At 42.4% G+C, this 19,036-nt stretch overlaps 1 protein-coding gene across 1 annotated transcript; it reads right to left on the bottom strand.

The window, feature by feature from the left end:
- Window positions 1-212: 212 nt before the first annotated feature.
- On the bottom strand, window positions 213-18,714 carry oafa (OAF homolog a (Drosophila)). Its single transcript, XM_042486728.1, is given in 5 exon segments — window positions 213-2,102; window positions 3,889-4,069; window positions 4,204-4,338; window positions 17,968-18,227; window positions 18,230-18,714. Coding segments are annotated over 5 exon segments (888 nt in total). The 5' UTR covers window positions 18,267-18,714; the 3' UTR covers window positions 213-1,827.
- Window positions 18,715-19,036: the final 322 nt, after the last annotated feature.

Raw genomic sequence — 19,036 nt, forward strand, 5'->3', positions numbered from 1 at the left:
AAGGGACCAGAGTGTAAGGGGTGGCCCTTAACCCTCACCTGCAACATGTCACTCAAATTAACACATACTTGGAAGGAAGACATGCACAAAAACATGCAAAGGAACTGAAAAGGGACACAAAATAACTACAAAAAGGTGCTAAACAACCACAGATAAAAAAAATACATCATCAAGATACATAAAATACATGAAAAAAATTTACTTACAATAAATGCAGTGCAAAGAAAGACTTTATTGACACAATTTGTGTAAAACTCAACTCTTGAATGGTATCACCTAATTGCTCCAGTTTCTCCTTATAGCAACTTTTTACAACATATTCAAAATTCTTTCATAGAAAAAATAAGTTTACAAACTTAATCTACAATTACATAGCAAAGATATCAGTGGAAATGTTAAGGCACTTGATCACCAGTAAAGGCCACAAATAGAAAATATTTCACTCATTTGGTTCTTTAGTTAGCAGGACATACCCACACACAAAAACACAAAATATTTTTTATGAGATATGGCAGTAAGACTGAAATGAAGGTGGAGGTAAGCCCAAATCATACTTCAACCTATCACTCTAAAGAACAGACAGACAAAATGAAATTTGGTCCCATGAGTTCAATACTTGAATTATGCATGAAATATTATAAGGGATTTGAGTTGCATAAATTATAGACATTTAATTGTTCAGAGGACAGACAAAACTGACAAACCAAAAATCAAAGTTATGGTATTGGGATACAAAAGAAAACATGGAACACTGCTTAACCAGAAGATGGCAGTATAGATTACTAAAAAGGCCATACTGCGGTTTGAGTGAAAAATGGAAAAACACCATAGTAAATAGTCTGCTTTTAGAAACTGAAACCTTGTGTTTGACAGTATTTCCTTTGACTTTGGTTTGTTTGACGTTTTAACAGCTTATAATGTGACTGTTGGGCATAAGGTGGCCCCCATTAATATTGATTAGGCAAAGCAGAGATACAGGTGTCCTATTAGAGATAATAAACCTGTTGATCCACTCTCTGTACGACCATGAAAACTTGGCAACAAAGGGACATATGGATGAGTCCAGAAAAAACATCCAAAATCCAAGAGGTTAAACATTTCTGAAATATGTTTAAATACTTTGTTACTGAGGACCTATGGTTTAGACTTTAAGAGCTTGTTTAATGCAAAAAGATACAAAAAATAGTCCTCAATAATTTCACTTTGCAACCAAAATAAATAAAGCCAGCATTTAAGAAGCATTTCCATTGTTTTTAACAGATGTTGGGTTACAAACTGTTTTTCACAGAGCTTTATCAGAAAGATGATTCCACCATCCAAATTTTCCTTCACCAGGATGGGAGATAATGTTTGTCCAGTATGACTCCTTTTGATCAGGCTCTGTCTTTCCTCTGCTGGTGTTTGATTGACCAGAAATGCCCCGTCCAGCTTTGTGCATACAGTAGCTTGTTTGGGAGGTTACTGTTGTTGGCGTCTATCATTTGCTCCAATAATTTCTCCAAAAAAAAAAAAAGGCACAAAAGTGACATCTTCTTGGCAAAGTCACATTACAACTTAATTGTCATTTTCCCAGAAGTTAGTGGGTGCTTTCTAAATGACGTGTTGTGTCTCTCCTTCCTCAAAGGTTTTGGTCTCATTTGGAACCCGAATTTCTGTGTCAGCTCGAACATCTGGATCTCACTGCTCCGCCACCTGAGACAGTTGATCACATAAACCAAGGTTCAGTGTTACTGTGTTCACTTTGAATAGCACGGGTGGGGAAGCATTGGCTCGGCTGTGGGGGGAAAAAAAAGTATTTCTCTTTTCTTAGCCATCCAGTATAAAATTCTAGGTCTCTTCGTCCCATAGGCACAGCTGTTTTTGGGGAACATAGTAAGTGAAATGATAGCCCTTGCTGCAGCTCTTAATGCCGCACTTGTAGGTCGAGCCTTTGCCCGTGGTGTCTCGACTGCGGCAGTACTTCAGCAGACATGGGTACCACTCCAGGCGCAGGCTGTATGTGCAGAGACAAGGCTGCCATAAGTCTTTAGTGGAGTAACAGGCCTGGAAGCTTGGCGCCTCTGTTGTTTGGGGCAGGACCTCGAATATGGAGCCATCCACTCCTATAACACAGACAGGAGAGGGGCATTATTATCTGAGCTTGTGGTTTTAAAAACAAAAGCAAGCTATCAGAGTTGTGTGAATCCTTCTCTCTCAGATTTCACTCAATTTAAACATCGTATTGAAGTGAAGAGGGCAAACAAAGTGGCTAAAAAGAGGGGAGATGGTGCAGTATAAAGGGGGCTTTGTTATGCAAAGGAGATGCTACTGTGATTCCCTCCACTGATAATGGTGTGGAGCGCTCGGTGAACCATGACCATCAACATTGTATCGTCTGTAACAGTGCTGTCAGTGCACAAAAGTGCTGTCATATGGATTCTCCTCAGTTGAGATAATTTGGACATCATTGCTATAAAGATACTGAATCCCACTGCAAAAAAAAGACCTTTAAAAAAACAAGTTAATTGAACTGTTGTCAATCAGGTAAGTGTGATGAATGTCCCATGATGTCACACTTTTCTCTGACTATATGGAAATGTTTCAATCATTTTTTTAAGGTCATGTGGAAGATCTATCAGGAGTGTAAGAGACAAAGAGGAAGGTAAACAAAGATAGCATGAACAGTAATGGAGTCTTATCAACAAAGAGCCGGAGATAGTGCTTGGAGTAATATCACTAAAATGAAGTGGAAAGAGGTGTTTGGGTGATAGAAACAGAAGAGATACAGTGTCTAGGAGATAGAGAGTGTCAGTGCAGAGATAAAGTGTGTAAAGATCATCCGGGGGGATGAGAGAGACGAGAAAGAGATGGGTGAACACTTTGCCACCACAGAACCTGTTGTTAGTGTTAGTTACAAAAGCCCCTTTTACACGGCCTGTTCGTGGGGGATGTTGCGCCGTTATTCTGCCTCGATGTTCTGTATAAAAGGTACGAATGTGGAATGGGAGGACAGAGTTGTCTTGCTGTAAAGCTGGAAGTACGAAGGCAGTAACAACAAATTGATGTCTGTGTAGAAGTAGGGGGCCAGAAGGGCTTTAAAGCAAGTTTTTGTGGTGCTGTAAACTTGTAAAAAATACTTTTTAACTTTTTTTTTCATTTACTGTCAAACTCCCTGAAATGATTTGTTTCGCTATAGAGATTTTTTCCATTTGGTCTGATAACATGGGAAGTCTAGACAAGACGCATGATTAAATCATTTTATCCTTCTACAAGTAAACAGAGCGCCTGTAAGTATGTGCAAGCAGTGCCAATCACACGGGTAATTTTATGCACTGCAATTGAACCATTTTGGCCTCATATGCCAATAAGCAACTTTCATAGGACAAAATAGGGCCCTGCCTCTGATACTGTTCTCTACATACATACATGTGTAAAAGGGAAAGCTGGCAGGACAGGACAGGTGGGACATTTTGAGGACATATTATGTATGGGACCCATTGCCTGGAGATTTTAAAAGCAGCTAGCAGCAGTTAGCAGCTAACTCAAAGATGATGTCCACAGGTCAGAGAGACAAAAAGGTCTGGGAGCTCCTTACCCTCTCCGCACAGGAAGAGCTCAGTGGCCATATAACAAAGATGATAAATGATAGTTTCTGCCATGCTACAACTAGTTATTATTTACAAAGCGCCGCTGAAGCATGTGTTTCATGTCACAACAGAAGTTGATGCTGTTGTGTTACACATCACACCTCTTTTACTTCCAGAAAGCCGGCATGCTGCCTAAAAATCACACACTGCGGGGACACTATACCGGTGTTGTTTGGTTCTATATGAAAAGCACTGCCTGCGTCATAAAGGGTCTTCATGTAAAAAGAGCTAACGATAAACAAAGACAACATTTGTCACTGACCTTTGTCCAGCCAGTGTTTGACATCGGACTCCCTGGTGTAAATGGCCTCCCGGGCCTCGCTGCACATGTTGTGGATGTGGGAGCTGAGCTGAGAGGCCTGACTCAGATTGACTGCCGCGCTCATCGTCAGCTGCTCCAGTCCTCTCCGCTCCTCTGCCAAGCGAATGGCCTGAGGATTTTTCTGAGCGGATAACACAAATGATCAGTGTTTACACCCTCAAACTCCGAACATTACACTGTAAATATTTAATTTTCAAGAGCTGAAAATGTTGACGATACAGCACATAAATCTGGCCTGACACCTTGACGTCATACCTGTCTGAGGCGAGCCATGGACTCGCTCGGGATGATCTCATTGCGGCTTAGGCGAGAGATGAAGCACAGGGCCTGGTACTGGTTCTGCCCTCTTTCCAGCTCACCCAGGATCAGCGCTCTGAATATCTTCACATCCTGCAAGACATAACAGAGGAGAGATGACTGGCTGAATGGATAAACAGACGATTCCCAGAAGACATTGAAGTGGTGCATGAAGTAAAGTTATAATAACTTACAGTTTATGTGTAAAGGCTCATACAGATTACGACAAATATTCTTTCCACTCCGGTACTTAATGTTGCACTTTTCCAGACACTCAAAGTAATTCAATATGTGAAGTTCAAACAACTGTCTGTTAAAAGTAAAGAGGAGTTTATGTTCACTCTGCCCATGGAGCCTCATCTGACAGTTTGTTGATACTTTTTATTGTCTGTCAGCCTGCTCCAATAGTGCTGTGGATATTTGAACTGTCAAATTAAGGCTCTTGGCTTCAAGTCTCTTGACAAACTTATCAGAGTTCCTCACATGCTGTAAAAGTCAGAAACATTTTAACACGCTGTTTTATATGGAACTGTAGAAGTAGGAAAATAGTGATAGTGGAGAATTCACCCAAAAAAAATACTTGTTGCTGTTGGCAAGTGTGTGAGATATCTGGCGCCAAACCCAAGGCCATAAAGAGTACTGTGAGAGGGCATGCAAAGCATCATGGGAAGCTCCAACGGTGGGGAGAGCAGAGCAACAGACCTGTCCTCCTATTCATCAGACATCCCCCTTCTTGCTGGCTTCGGCTTCAAGACAAACACAGTCCGAAACACCCCTCCTCCGCTTTTCACACACCCGTCTGAAGCAAACAGGCTGCAGAGGAGTAGCAGTTTGAAGGCTTTCACTCCCTAAGCATGAGGGACTCTGGGATAGATAAACAGACTGGAGATAACCCCATTGAGGTCTCCTTAAGCTCTCTGGGCCCACTTCCTGTACGCTGAAGTGTACACACTGGCAAGAAAGCAATACAACCTGCCTCAGAAGTGTTTACGCTCTGTAGTTCTTAATAGACTACTTAGCATGATCACTGGTTCCTAATTCTAACGACAACTTTTGTCTGAGAAAAGAGTTTCTGGCAGGTGTACAATACTCGTACGGGTGTTACACAAGACAATCATGCGATACTGTTTGACCTTTGGAAAGCAAATTACTGAGCAAATATTGATTCACAGGCTTTACCTGATATTAACCTCAGATTTTTCCGCCACGAGTCTCTGTGAACTTTTCTGTGCATTAGGCTTCAAAGGATGGCAGAAACACACAAATTTGAAATCAAACACCTCAGATGCTGCCATACTTTGATGATGAGCCTAGTTTTAGAAAAAGAACAAAGTCTGAATGATTAAAGAGGATGTCATCACCATAGGAGGCATGAAAATATCACAGAGAACAGACTGAGATGTAAGGAAGAGGGAGTCAAATGCTGACAGAGAGATGGCCAAGAGAGCCATTTCCCCTCAAGTGTAGGGAGACGCAGAGGCCACGACTTCAAGACCTCCCATATTGCAGACACATGGCGCTACGCTGGAACGCTGTGTGTGTACGTGTGTGTTTAGGCAGAAAGAGAGAGAGACGGGGGGAAGGCATTTGTGTCAGCCACACAGATTTGCCCCAGGGCTCTATGGGTAATTACAGAGAGCTGGGTAGCTCCACCAACTCTGCTCTTTTGGATCTTACTCAATGGCAAAGAGTAGACACTGAGATCTCCTCCTCCTCGTGTCATTATGTGTCCAGATTAATGATTGTCAACTTCTGCTGCCCTGCATTTGGATTTAGAGCCAACAATGGCGAGAGAACAACAGAGCCAGCAGTCACTTAGCTCAGCACACAGATGAGTTGGCCCAACTCTGTCTGAAAGTAACAAAGTTCACCTACCAGAACCTCAAAAGTTGGCTAACTGGGACGTTAAATCTTGTTTATTCTTTACAAAAATCTAATTGTAAAAACATCAATTTGAGGTTTGATCTTCTCATCTAACCTCTCGTCTTCAGCTAAAAGTTAAAGGTGGAGTGTGAAACCTTTGTCTCCCCCATCTGGCAGCCAGAGTAATTACACAAACACTGTTGACGCATGTTTATAATGTATGGCTGCAGGTAAGTTTGTCAAATCTCCCCCTCCCTCAGGAGCATGAGCAAGTCTTTGTGTGCAAATATTTTCACTTTAATCCTTGCTATGATTGGTAACCCAGTTGCTCACCTGGTAGAGTATGTAACCCCACCCCCCTTTCTTGTTTATCTTTTACTATAAGAACTTTTTAAGAACAGTTTCTTTTTGTTTTAACCTGGAGCATGCAATCCAAAACCACTGCTGCTTCGTCTCTTTGGTCTCTTCCCCCTTTCAGACCCCTTTAGCTCTGGTTGGTTGATATGAAGTGCATCACTTACAATGTGCCAGTGCGAGAGTCGCCACAGACACCAGAGACCACAACTCTGAATGTAACACTCATTTATACTTAAAAGTCCTGCGCTTCAGCTTTTAAAGAAATTAAGTATAAATAGGGCCTTTAAATGCCAATAACAAGCTGTGTTGATATCTTTGAGGTTTATGTGCTGCTGAGATAATAATCAGCTTGGCCTCTACAAGCAAAAAGAGTAATAACAATGACATCATCTCCACATCTCCATCCAGACAGAAGCTGTTGGATTCAAAGGTTTGTTTGGACAAGACTCGCCTCACTCCTGCCTGCCTGAAACCAGCACTGGCACATGCACACACACTGACTCATCTGTGCGGACGAAGTCAGCGTGTGATAAAAGAAAACGTGGCAAAAGAATGAAATGAAATGTGCAACGGTGTGATTAAAGGAGGTTTTACACATGTTATGTTACGATGACAGGCAGTATCCCAACAGCAGGAGAGAGTGAGTACTGAACTGACTGATCAAACAACACAAACCTCTTTTAAAACCTGCCAAGTGGGTTAGTGGTGTTTTTATAAGTCAGGGAATTATGCAAACTGCGGATGAGGGAAGATACTGGTACAGTACGATTCTGACAGAAGATCAGACAAATAAGATAGAGGCAGGTGTCAAGCTCCTGTGGGATATTAGTAGAGGTTAACATGTGGTTTCCTGTTGTGGCGAAACCTGCTTAATCTGTGCGATGGGTATAGACTGAGTCAACTGCATCTGAAAAATCCCAGATTACCAAACAGTAGACAAGTGAATGCTGGAGACACATCTGAATAGGAAATTCAACTTTAGGACATCATAGTCACGGCCTTCTAAAGCTGAAAATGTAGAGTAAGTAAATTCATGACTACTCCTTAAAGAAGTGAAGCCTAAATCAGGAAAAGGAGTCACACCCTAAAAGTGCATTTCTACAGACGTACTTAAAAATTAAAGGTTTGCAGACCAACAATTAGAGAAAATCACCAGGTATGGACATTAAGAATTAAAAGGGTGACATTTCCACGTCTCGAAAAAGCGGGGTAATGCCACAATCAAAGGACAGTGTAGCCTTGAGTTTTTCCCAACCAGAGCAGAGTAAATGTCAGCACAGCTATAAATAATCCACACAAGTACAGATTCCTAAGCACTGCTCCTTGACACCCAGGACTTAGTCCATTTGCAGACAAACTAGCTACCACTGGCCTACAGCCAAACACAAGTCTGTATTCATGCAGCCTGACCGGTGGGTCATACTTAGACCTGTTTAACAGGAGAGAGGTGGGGGGCTGTTTTATTTGTGGTTACCTTTGCTTGGCCAGGTTATTTAAGAGGTGCACAAAAGCCTATTCAGACACTCAAAGGGTGCCATTTACAGTGAACATTCTCCCTCACTGTAGATGTAACCCAGCAGGCCTAATTCGTTCTACTCACAGAGGATATACCTGGTTTACTGGCTCTGAAAATAAGAGCTATGTGAAGCCCTTTACTTAAAGAATAATGTTATTTTCTATTGAGGCTCTATAACTAAGAGCACTTTAAGTATCCAAGTTAAATGACAACTGCAAGACATGCACATCTTACTTTGGGGGGAATACCAATGGTGCGCTCCAACTGCACGTGGAAGTCAGAATTTCTGGGTTTCCAGATAGAAATTTCCATTGAAACGCCCCCTGGAGTTGGATTTTCTGACTTGGAAAGTTAGAGGAAATAAACAGAACTAAAGTGACACCCCTGACAGAATTTGTGTTTCTTGGGATTGCAAAGGGATGGCCCACCTTACTCTGCTTTAAGACCCTAGTTGCATTCCTACTGCCTGTTCAAGGCAGAAATATTGAGCCATTATGCCGCCTCACCGTTCTGTATGTCAAATTGCGAAAAGGGGGACAGAGTGGCCCCACCTCTGAGCCAGGAACGAAGTAGTAACAGCCCTGAAATTAGGTCTGTGTAAAATGTAAATATGGAAAGACCTGACCATGGGCGGCAGGAGTGTGACATTTTGACAACGAATTTATGTGTACGATCCACCACAGGAGATTTAAAAAGCAGCTGTTAGCATAGCGACTAATACAAAGACGAAGAACAGCAGCCGTACATATCAGCAAACTAGGAAAACTATGACATTTGGAAGCTCCTCACCCTCCGAGCTGAAGACAAGATCAACAGCCATATAACAGAGAAGGTAAATGATTGTGATTGACAGGTTATGCCTCTGTTACTGTTTAGAAAGTTCTGCCGATGCATATACTATATATCATGATAGAGGCCAAAGCTCATGTGTTCTTTTGATCGTGGGATGCCGCAATGCGGTGTATAATCACACACTGGAGCAGCATGATGCTGCTGTTGTTGCTGTTTGAATCCTGTTTGAAACATGCAGGGATGGTATAAAGGGGGGACTTCCTCAAGGCCCTATAGTGCAATCTCTCTGTAAAAGCGGCTACAGACACAGGCCTACAGTGAGCCTCCATCGCCTTCTTTAACTATTGAGCTCTTAAGCAGAAAGGTTAGCTGCGGTGTATTCAGGTATACCTTTTTGGCTGAAACACAGGCAACGTGAAATGATGCAGCACACTCATTGCCGCTAATTCTCGGATGTGAGCTGCCATCCCTGTTTTATGGTGGCTGATCTTGTCCTCTGCTCAGAGGATAAGAAGTTTTCGCTTTCAGCTGCTGTTCTTCTTCTTTGAGTTAGCTGCTTACTGCTGCTATCTGCTCTTTAAATTTCCAGGCACTGTATTACACACGTGACACATCATCAAGGCATCGGTAGTACCGCCCTGCCTTGTGTCCTTTTTTCACAGATGTTGATCTGGCGCTGTAACTACCTCCCATTGCAGCTTAAAGGCGAGACAATGCCGTCGTTGAGGCGGAATGAAGGCGTGACATCCCTGCCTTGAACAGGCAGTTTGGGGGCTAATGGCTAACTTGACTAGAACTTGTTTTGTAAGCGACATCTTTGTTTTATGACTTGATTAACTGGAACGTAGTCAACTTGGTTGTGACGTCATTTCCAGCTCCGACCTCCGAGGTAAATGTAACTCGGCATAACTGTGCCAACTCACACTTGTATGCATGGATGGACATTCAAACACACACAAATGCATGCACACACAGACACACAAACACAAACAGTGCGCCAGTAGCTATCCCCTGTGCAGGAGGTCCTTCCTGTTTTCCAATCCCCTCTAAGACCCTGTCTGTTGATAAGGCTGATGGCTGGCTGGGGTGTACTGTTGGTCAGCCACGCTCTGATGAGTCATTTGGGATCACTGTGGGTCTGTGTGGGTATTTGAGTTGGTCGTTTTTCAAGCAAGCTGTTGGAACAGGAAACAAAAAGTTCCTGGAATATTAAAAAACTAACAAACAACTTAGTCTTACTCAGCAGCTACAGAGCTTGCATTGTAACACAAAACAACAATGCTAATATAAAACCTCTGTGTTTCAGCATGATTCAGACTTTCCAGTTTATCCCTTTGGCCTATCTTTGCAGAAACATAAGTGATGAAATCTTCAGCTTTCCTCTAGGACCCATAACCTTCCTAAATGGATCTGACTTACCTTTAAAAACAACATACGGATTTACCATGTTTGGCGATGGAGGATATTTGCCTTGGTGCATGACGAGAGCTCAGTGAAAAAGCACAGGTGTAGGCAGGGATTAAAGATCATGTTGGGAGACAGGGGGAGAGAGGGCGAGACAGACTCACAGAGACAAAAGGAGCAGGAGAAAAGCCGCTGCGCTAAGAAATGCTTGAGTTGAAGCTAATTACGTAGGCTCCAAAGGCAGGAATGTGGAGTCACATTTGGGACTGGTCACACCTGGTTGTCCAAAGAACAAACCAATTAGTAAACAGTGGCAGTGAATGGACAATAAAAACATTGGAGGCCACGGAAAGAAAGGTGTGCCCCCTAACTATTCTCCTGACAAAAGTGGAAGGTAACATAGTTTTCCAACAGTTTGAGTGATAATATTTACGTTTTACATGTGAATTCAGAAATACAGCTACAAAACTCCACCAAATGCCCCTACATGAATCTTTTAAAGTCTTCAAACCTGTGCAAAACACGTGCAGGCCACATTGAGGGAACTACTCACTCACACAGAATCTGGCTACAATTATCCCGACACCCAAACTGTTTATGGAGACTTTGCATTCAGGAAATGAGAGGGACACAAACAGTGGGTGCTAACAGGGAAGGAAATGAGGCAGATAGATAAGGCATAAACAATAGAGATGGCTAAGGCTCCATTCAGCCTCTAACCGCTGCCCCACAGCTTTCATATCCTGTTTCAGGGGACACACAAAACAGCTATTTAATGAGAAGTCTTTTAAAGATACAGGCATAATCAAACTGTAGATCATTAAGGGAGATATGAATAATCGTTATCAAAGCTTTATATGCTAATGTTTATAAGCAAATGTCCTATAAAAACCTAAATTTAAAAACACAGAAATTCTTACTTTTAAAGGTTTAGTGTGTAAGATTTAGGGGATTTTAGTGGCATATAGTGGTGAGGATTGCAGATTGCAACTGGCTGAAACTTCTGGTTAGAATTCCTTCAGTGTTCGGTGTTCAGGAGGCTTTTTAGCAAGAGCAAAATTATCCGCAAAGCTTTCTAAATCTCCAAAATCTCCAAATAAAATGATCAGGTGATTTAAGCCAGTAAAACACAATGAATAATGCAGTTAATAATGCAGTTGCATAATGCTGTTTTTTCTGACAAAGCCTGTTGCAAAGAGGGCTTCCTACTACAGTTGCTGAATCAAAAACATAAGTGGCCCATTCTGGAGCCAGTGTTTGGTTAGTCAGGTCTGGGCTACTGTAGAAACATGGCATTGCAACACAGTGATCTCAAAAAATGGGCCTGCTCCCTAAGAAGATATAAACAGATGATTGTAAGGTAACGAAAACACAACAATTCTTATTTTCAGGTGATTATACACACAGGAAAATATACTTCTTATAAGTCAGACATTATATTTGTCCTAAATTCCACATTTGACCTTTAAATTGTCATTAAAAATTGTTTTGAATGTCATCATTGTGCCTGACCTTTAATCTGATCTGAAGAATGGAAAACTTGACCTACAAAAGTTATAGCCAAATCAGGCAACCTGATGCAGGCTTCTACAGCATTTTTGAAAAACTACATTTTCATCTCTACTCTCTCCAGGCGCCCTTCCCCTTTTTTCAGAACCGTAACAAAAGACACTGTGTTTTATGGGTGGGAAAGTAACACAAGAGCAGTTTATTTGACAAGAAAAAGGATGACGTAATACCTTCCCAGGTGCAGACCCTCATAACTTTATCTCCATAACTGACTGAACTGTCACAAGGGCTGCACAGTGACAGTCAAACACAATAAATTAGTTTAGCCAAGCTGGGCTAACCAAAAGGATGCAGCCATGAATTTAACAAAAGGACATTTCGGGACACAACAGAAGTTTTGGCAGAGTAAACCCTTTATTGGCTCTTTTGTTGCCGACTGCAACCCTCAAAGTTAGTTCAAAATGATCACAACTATGCACACTGAAAGCCACAACTACTGTCTTCTTGTCCATCAAAAGCTGTTGCCAAATCACTCTGCACTCGGCTGTCCCTGATCAGTGGAAAAAATTAAAAAAAGGTGGATGCTGGCTGTCTCTCCCTTCTGTGTCCTCTCCCCTGCATGACTGTGGGAATGGGAAGCTTTTTCTTTATCAGCGGCGTTACTGACAAACATCTGGCCTGCTGGCGGGAGGAGGATAAAGGATAAAGACATCAACAAGGGCTGAGGGGCCACAAGAGGCCAAAGGGGGCCCATGTGGGGCCTTGAAGGGCCACAACAAGGCCACAGAAAAAGCCATTTCCTCGGATTCAGAGTCAGCAGGGAACAAAGGGCGGCTAGGAGAAAGATTAAGTGTATGGGTTCCTCTTTGAAGGGGTCCACTGGCTGCACACATTGCAATAAAACAGTGAGCAATAACAAAACCCTGCATGTGAAATGATTTCCTACATTTACTCAAATTCCAAGTAACATATTGATCACTTTCTAGACAAGTAACTGCAGCGAATTTCCTGTGAATCACACATCTTGTTCTACCATGCAGTAACTGAGGAGTTTCCCTCTCCCACGTGGAAAAGAGCAACAGTGTGAAAAATGAAACTGGGTAGGAGTAGAGGTCTTCTAAGGTACTGCGCAACATAAACAAAGGCTCCAATATCAGAGCATCTATTGGGGTTAAGGAGGAAAAACTGAAGTCTATTTCGAGTTGTGTCTCATCTCGACTCTGTCAAGGGACAATTTCTCACATGGACGATTTTACGCAGCATTGGTGACTTGCAGATGACTCACTGTGACCTTTCACAATCTCAAAAGAGGAAAACTCCATAATGTCTCCTCAACGGTGCCTGAAACAACAACCTTTCCCAGAACAGGTGACACTTACCTGTGAAAAAAGACAAGTTTGTGCAAGTGACAAAACGGGATGGCGTTTCAGGGTTGAGTAAGAGCCGAGGTGTGGCGGCCAAAAGAGAAAGAAAAGCAAGGCATAAATTGTTGCGACAGCTCTGCACCAACTTGCCTCTGATGTTCAGAATTGCCATCAGGGAACAACAACTGGCAGTTGCTTAATTTGGCAAACACCTGCATTTCCCACAAATAAAAAAAGAATAAAATGGATTGCCAGTAAGCCTCCCACACAGAAGAGTTTGGCTAATGGCTAATAAAGACCACAGCCCAAATCCATCTGAACAATTTTAATGGGTGATACAGTGTGAGAATGCCAAAATGGATCACAGATACTGTACTGTATATAACAAAGATAGGGCACAAAGAGAGGCTGCAACCTGCCTCCCCACCCCCAACTCCTGTGTTTGACATAGCACATGAGGGTGTGTGAATAATCTCCAATTCATTCTTACAACGGGCTGGGCGTATTCAAAAGCCTCTGTGCTTTGAAGACAATCAGAATATACATTAGAGTGAACCGACCTCAGGGCAAATCACGTCCCCGCTGAAACACAATCCGGTTTAAAGGCTGAAATTGAATGCAAATCAATAAAAATGGCTGACACTCATTCTCACCGCAGTGCCATTGTTTACTAAATCCAGACCCATTTAACACGATGATGTGAGATAGTGAGTGTCAAGTGGCCTCTAACATCTGTTGCTCCCATGACCCATTAGCATAGCAAGGGGTCACTGTCATGCCATATGGATACATGTAAAACTTCCCAGCACTGAAAAAAAATACTCTCTAAAGTGGATTACTCAGAAAATGGTTAGATGTTGTATTATGGATGCCAGTAATGGAGTTTTTTGAAAACTTCAGTCTTCACCTGAGTTGGCGTAAGTAGGTTCTGCATCCCCAAAAGACACTGTTTTGGCACTTTTCCACTATTTTGACTTTTTGTGAGGACAGCAGACTTACAGAACTTGATCTCAGAGCACTAGCATGGGTGGAAAGCTTTTCAAATATATACAGCCTTTTCAATTTATTCTGCATTAATGTGGCCAAATGTTTGCTGGTATATTTTTATTTACATAACTCAAAGCACATAAAAAGCTGCCCTCGCAGATGTTTTCCTATAAAGCCAAGGTGCATAGAGATGCACAAGGACGTGCACCATTGCATCCCAGAAATTAAACCTCTTTTTAATGTCAACTCAGCCGAGAGGCCTGTGAAGTCACTCACATTCCTGCATTGATCAAACCCACTAGTTCGACATGAAAGCAAGACACACAGAGAACAAACTGATTAGCTTCTCTGACAGACTTTTTTTTTTTTTTTACATCTGGAAAGACCCAGAACAGCCTCTCAAATATGTGAGACATTTCCCTTGGATTAAACTCCAAGACGTGGTTTATGTTCAGCTCAAGGTCTTAAACTGTTAGACCATAAACTGTTGTAGTGTTTGCTGAGAAAAAAAAATGAGATCTGCACTGAATCGGCAAATTACCTAGAGAAATTGTCTTCTCAAGGCTAAAACAGCACATCTGATTTGTCTTGTGCTGAAAAAACTGCACATTGACATTGAGAATGTGCTAAACTGCAAACAGACTGCTGCAATTTAACATTATTTAGAGCACACTCAGCTTTAAATACTTCACTGTGATGCCAGAGAGGAATGCAATAGTGAGAAATGAACAAGTCCCTAAAGATTTGCGCAACCTACACATGCAATTACAAAACACACAGTGGATCATCAACTCCCTCCCTAAGGCCTTTCTGTCACAACAATGATAATTTTGCAGTTCTTGAGTGGTTTGAATTTTCTAGACGATGTTATCGACACAATAAGATTTACTCAACATGACGCATAGATGTCAAGAGCAAGCTAAACCACATCATTTTTTCCATATGTCCACATGCTGAGAGCAAACGTAACCCTCCTGAAATCACAGCGCGGCTGATTCTCACAGTGATTCATTGCTTGGATAAGGCTGACTTGACTTCCTTCTCACATCCAGCAGACCACTCCGCCAGTGTCTAATGACTATAGCATTTACCATCACATCTCTGCCACGTACTCACAAAGCAGTAGAGAGCAAGACGGCTGCTGTCTGAAGATTATTTATAGTTTTTTTTATGATCCTAGTCATAGCAAAGATCACAAAATCGATCTCAGTCCTGGACGAATCAAACATATAATTGCAGAGCACAGTTTAATAGGAAAATGTTTGTTTACCCATTAATGAGTTTTCAGAAGTACTTCAAAGGGATAATTCAGGGTTTTTTTAGTGTGTGTACACTGTACTGCTGTAAATGGGGTCAGAAACCAAATAAAAGTCACTTCATAAAAGTCTAATCTAAAAAAAAAAAATGTTTTTTTTAAATCATTTTTTGTTTAAGTGTATGCTGTACTGGAGCATTTTCTACTGCTTTACCTTAATGCCAGATAGAGGTTTCCAGCGGTAAAATAAAGCCGTCACATCACTCTCTTCAAAGCCAGACTCCACTGAGAAAAACTGTGATTTAACACTGCTGCGCAGAGAAGCTGATGGCCTACTGCTGCTTCAAACACTTATTTTGTTTGTATTTTTGTGTAACATAGCATCTAAAAGTTCGGGTTCACCAAAGTCACACAATAACACACACTAACCAACTGATTTAGGCAGTGGTACACCAGCAGCTCCAGCGTTCAGCAAGTAAAGTTACTGTTGTTTTGTCAATGGAGTCTGGTGGATTTGACGTAAACATTTTTGGGGAACTGAAGCTTTCCTGTTGGAACGGGCTGTCTGACAGAAAGGTAAAGCAGTGAAAATCCTCTCAGTATAACAAACACTGATTTTTGTTTTGAATTTTTTTAAGTGGCTAAACTATGTTTTTTATTTGGTGGCCCCCATTCACAGCAGTAGACCGCTTAGCTCCTGTGTTGGACTCCAGCCTGTCTCTCCAGTCTGAGGGGACGCAGACATACATCCACTGAATGCAATACACTGACTACGGATAAATACCCATATAAGCCCAGTTTTAAAAAAAAAAAAAAAAATTGAACTATCCCTTTAACCTGTACAGTACCTATCCACATTTGGCAATGTAGGTCATCATAAATCTCTAGTGTTTTATGTCCCTGTAAAAACACTCTTCTTCCCACATGCGTTCATTTGGACTGTCTACTCATGGCAGCTGGAAGTGACAGCTCTTCCAACTTTCCATAAATCCTGGAGATACTGCACAAGAGCAGAATGAAAACCACATGCAGGATAAATTGAGGAGAGAGCAGGAAGAAGTGAGCAAGGGACAGGCGGGGGGCGGGTGGGGGACAAGGGGGAGAAAGAGACAGAAAGAGAGAAGGGGGGCACGGAGGCCAACCTACGACTGGAACAGATAAATCAAGCAGCGGAAAAGTAAAGTGATCTAAGAGGTTATGTTGACTTTATTCAAATAAACAAAACCACATGTGCATATGCATGTGTGCACAGACGTGTGCATGCATGAAGGAACACAGCAACAGCGGGCACCAAGCGACGGCTCCCCTGCTCACAGATCACTGTATGTCTCTTTATATTGGTGTGTCACCAATGATTGGGGGCGACGGCCTTTTCTCTTTCAACTCTAAATTAGCTGTTTTGGTTAGTGAACCAGACATGCAGATCAAAAAGGTCAGACATGCCCACTTAATCCTGGTAAATCTCCCCCTTCACATCTCGCCAGCCTGTCAGCTTCTGTGTGACAGCAACCATCACAGACACATGCCTTTGCTCCGTGCGCCTCTGTGAGTCCCCCACCCTCCCTTACACACAGCAGTTGTAGTTTTCCTTCCAGGACTGACATTTATGTGTCTCTGAGTGGTTATTGTCAAAAGCGAAACAAGTGTCATCTTTCCAAAAATCGTGAATGTAGTGCTGCTCAGGGAGGGACATTTGATCTGCTCGTCTACTTTTAGAAGAATGCTAAATATGGCCGCTGATGATCAGCTCTGGGCTGGACCCTTCAGCAGCAGCCGGAGGTTTAAGGCCACTGGGGTGTGTGGACGTCCACATCTAAGGAGCAGCAGCTGTCTTGACCTCCGTGAAACTCAAGCTGGGATGGAAAAAGATGAATGAAACTACTACCAAGTTTTACTTTAGCATATGCATGAGTTACAGAGTGTGCTCCAGAGGGGGTTTGGGATATTTTCCTTAGACATTTAAATTTGTGACCCTGAATTATTACCTTTTAGCTTGACCCAGGAGGCCACTGTTACCTGATTTCAGCTTTGATAAGATATAGACTTGGGGCTGATCTCTTGAGATAATTAAAAAAAGACATGATGGAAGGTATCAAGAGAAAGATGATTTACTACCCATCGCACTGTGTTTTAGGGCTATAAGGACATGAATGGACTTGTAAGGGCTATCTGGTCATATGAGACTTATATACACCAGTCAGATATGGAAGCTTCAATCTAGTGAAATTGTTATATGATTTAAATTAAATCAGTGGTCCCCAAAGTGAAGCCTGGGGACAACAAACAGTCTTAAAGTCACCTGAACAAGGAATAAGATTATTGGGTTTTGTCTAATTTCAGAGATGATCAAAAATGGCTTTTATGATGAACTTTTCCATTTACAATGCAGTTAAGTCATTTGATACATTATTTTATACCCATTTCAATGTACTGTTTTACTACTGGAGACCCCAAGAGGCACTGATGGGCCCCAAACTTCATTTATGGAAACCAAGAACAGGCTCAAGTTCTGGTTCAGGCTAAATGTACATCTTCTGAATCTCATCAGGCTAAACTTTCAGCTAAATGTACATCCTCTGAATCTCATACCACCTGGCTGTCAGATGGAGTGGGGACAAACGTCCCCTGAAGGTAAACAAAGTTTGGTTTTAGTGGTAAACAGGACCCCTCCTCACCTGTTTGAAGTCCGCCACAAAAGTGATGAGTGCCCCATCTCCCTGCTTGAACTCGAGCGATATCGAGTCTCTCTCGGTGTCCGCCTCCAAAACCTCCTCGGTAACAAGTCCGTCAGCGAGCCGGACTCGAACCCGCAGCTCTGACCCGAGTCCCACAGCGGCCACCAGCACCAGGGCGCACAGACGGGTCAGTATCCGAACTGAAGCCGCAGAGATGCAACTCGCAAACATCCCCGGAGACGCAAAACTGAAGCCGACAGAGGAAAAAACCGAGGCGAAATCAAAAGATCTGCGCTCATATCCCCTTAATATTTCCCAGGCTGTTTTCGTAAAGTCTTTGACTTAATATTCAAAGTGGAGTCTATAGATGGCGCTTCCATATGCCCCCCCGGGTGCCAGCACTTTCCAGAGTTACAAACACGGTCATAGAAATCAGACGACAACCTCCCCTCCTTAACTAAAATCTCGGCTTTTCACTTCTGTGAGCTGAGTTCACTCCCATTGAAAGTCTCTCGCTCCGGCGTTGACAATAAGATCATGTGCATTTCAGTTTTCCCCTCTCGCGCTAATATCCCGATGATCGCACGTTACTTCTCATTCTGCTTTGTGTTGATATTCCCGTCTCCTTTTTTCCTCCTTCTGCAATTCATACAGTCCCGTCACTTCCTATCCGTCGGTATCCCACCGCTCGCCTGGCCTCCAAACTTTGTGTTGTGAGTGAGTGTGAGCAGTGAGTGAGAGCAGTGATGGTAGTAAACTCTTAAAGCCATACCACCCTCTGAAAACTGCCCATCCCCCTAAAGGCCTCATGTGATCCTCCTGCACGCCAGCAAGCAGGCTGAGCTAATAATACCCCCAACAATTATAACAAAGGTGTTGTTGGGATTTGTAAATCATAGCTTTGCGGATGTTGTTGTCATGTAGGGATAAATAAAAGACTGGGCAAACTATAACCTGTTGCTAGAGGAGGTGGAGATCAAAAAGCAAACAATAACTGGTGACCAAAACGACAAAAATCAAACATTATCATTAAGAGCTTTTTCATATACTAAATATTTAAGTTAACAAC

This window comes from Plectropomus leopardus, chromosome 5 (genome assembly GCF_008729295.1).
Source record: "Plectropomus leopardus isolate mb chromosome 5, YSFRI_Pleo_2.0, whole genome shotgun sequence".
In the NCBI taxonomy this organism is placed as follows: Eukaryota; Metazoa; Chordata; class Actinopteri; order Perciformes; family Serranidae; genus Plectropomus; species Plectropomus leopardus.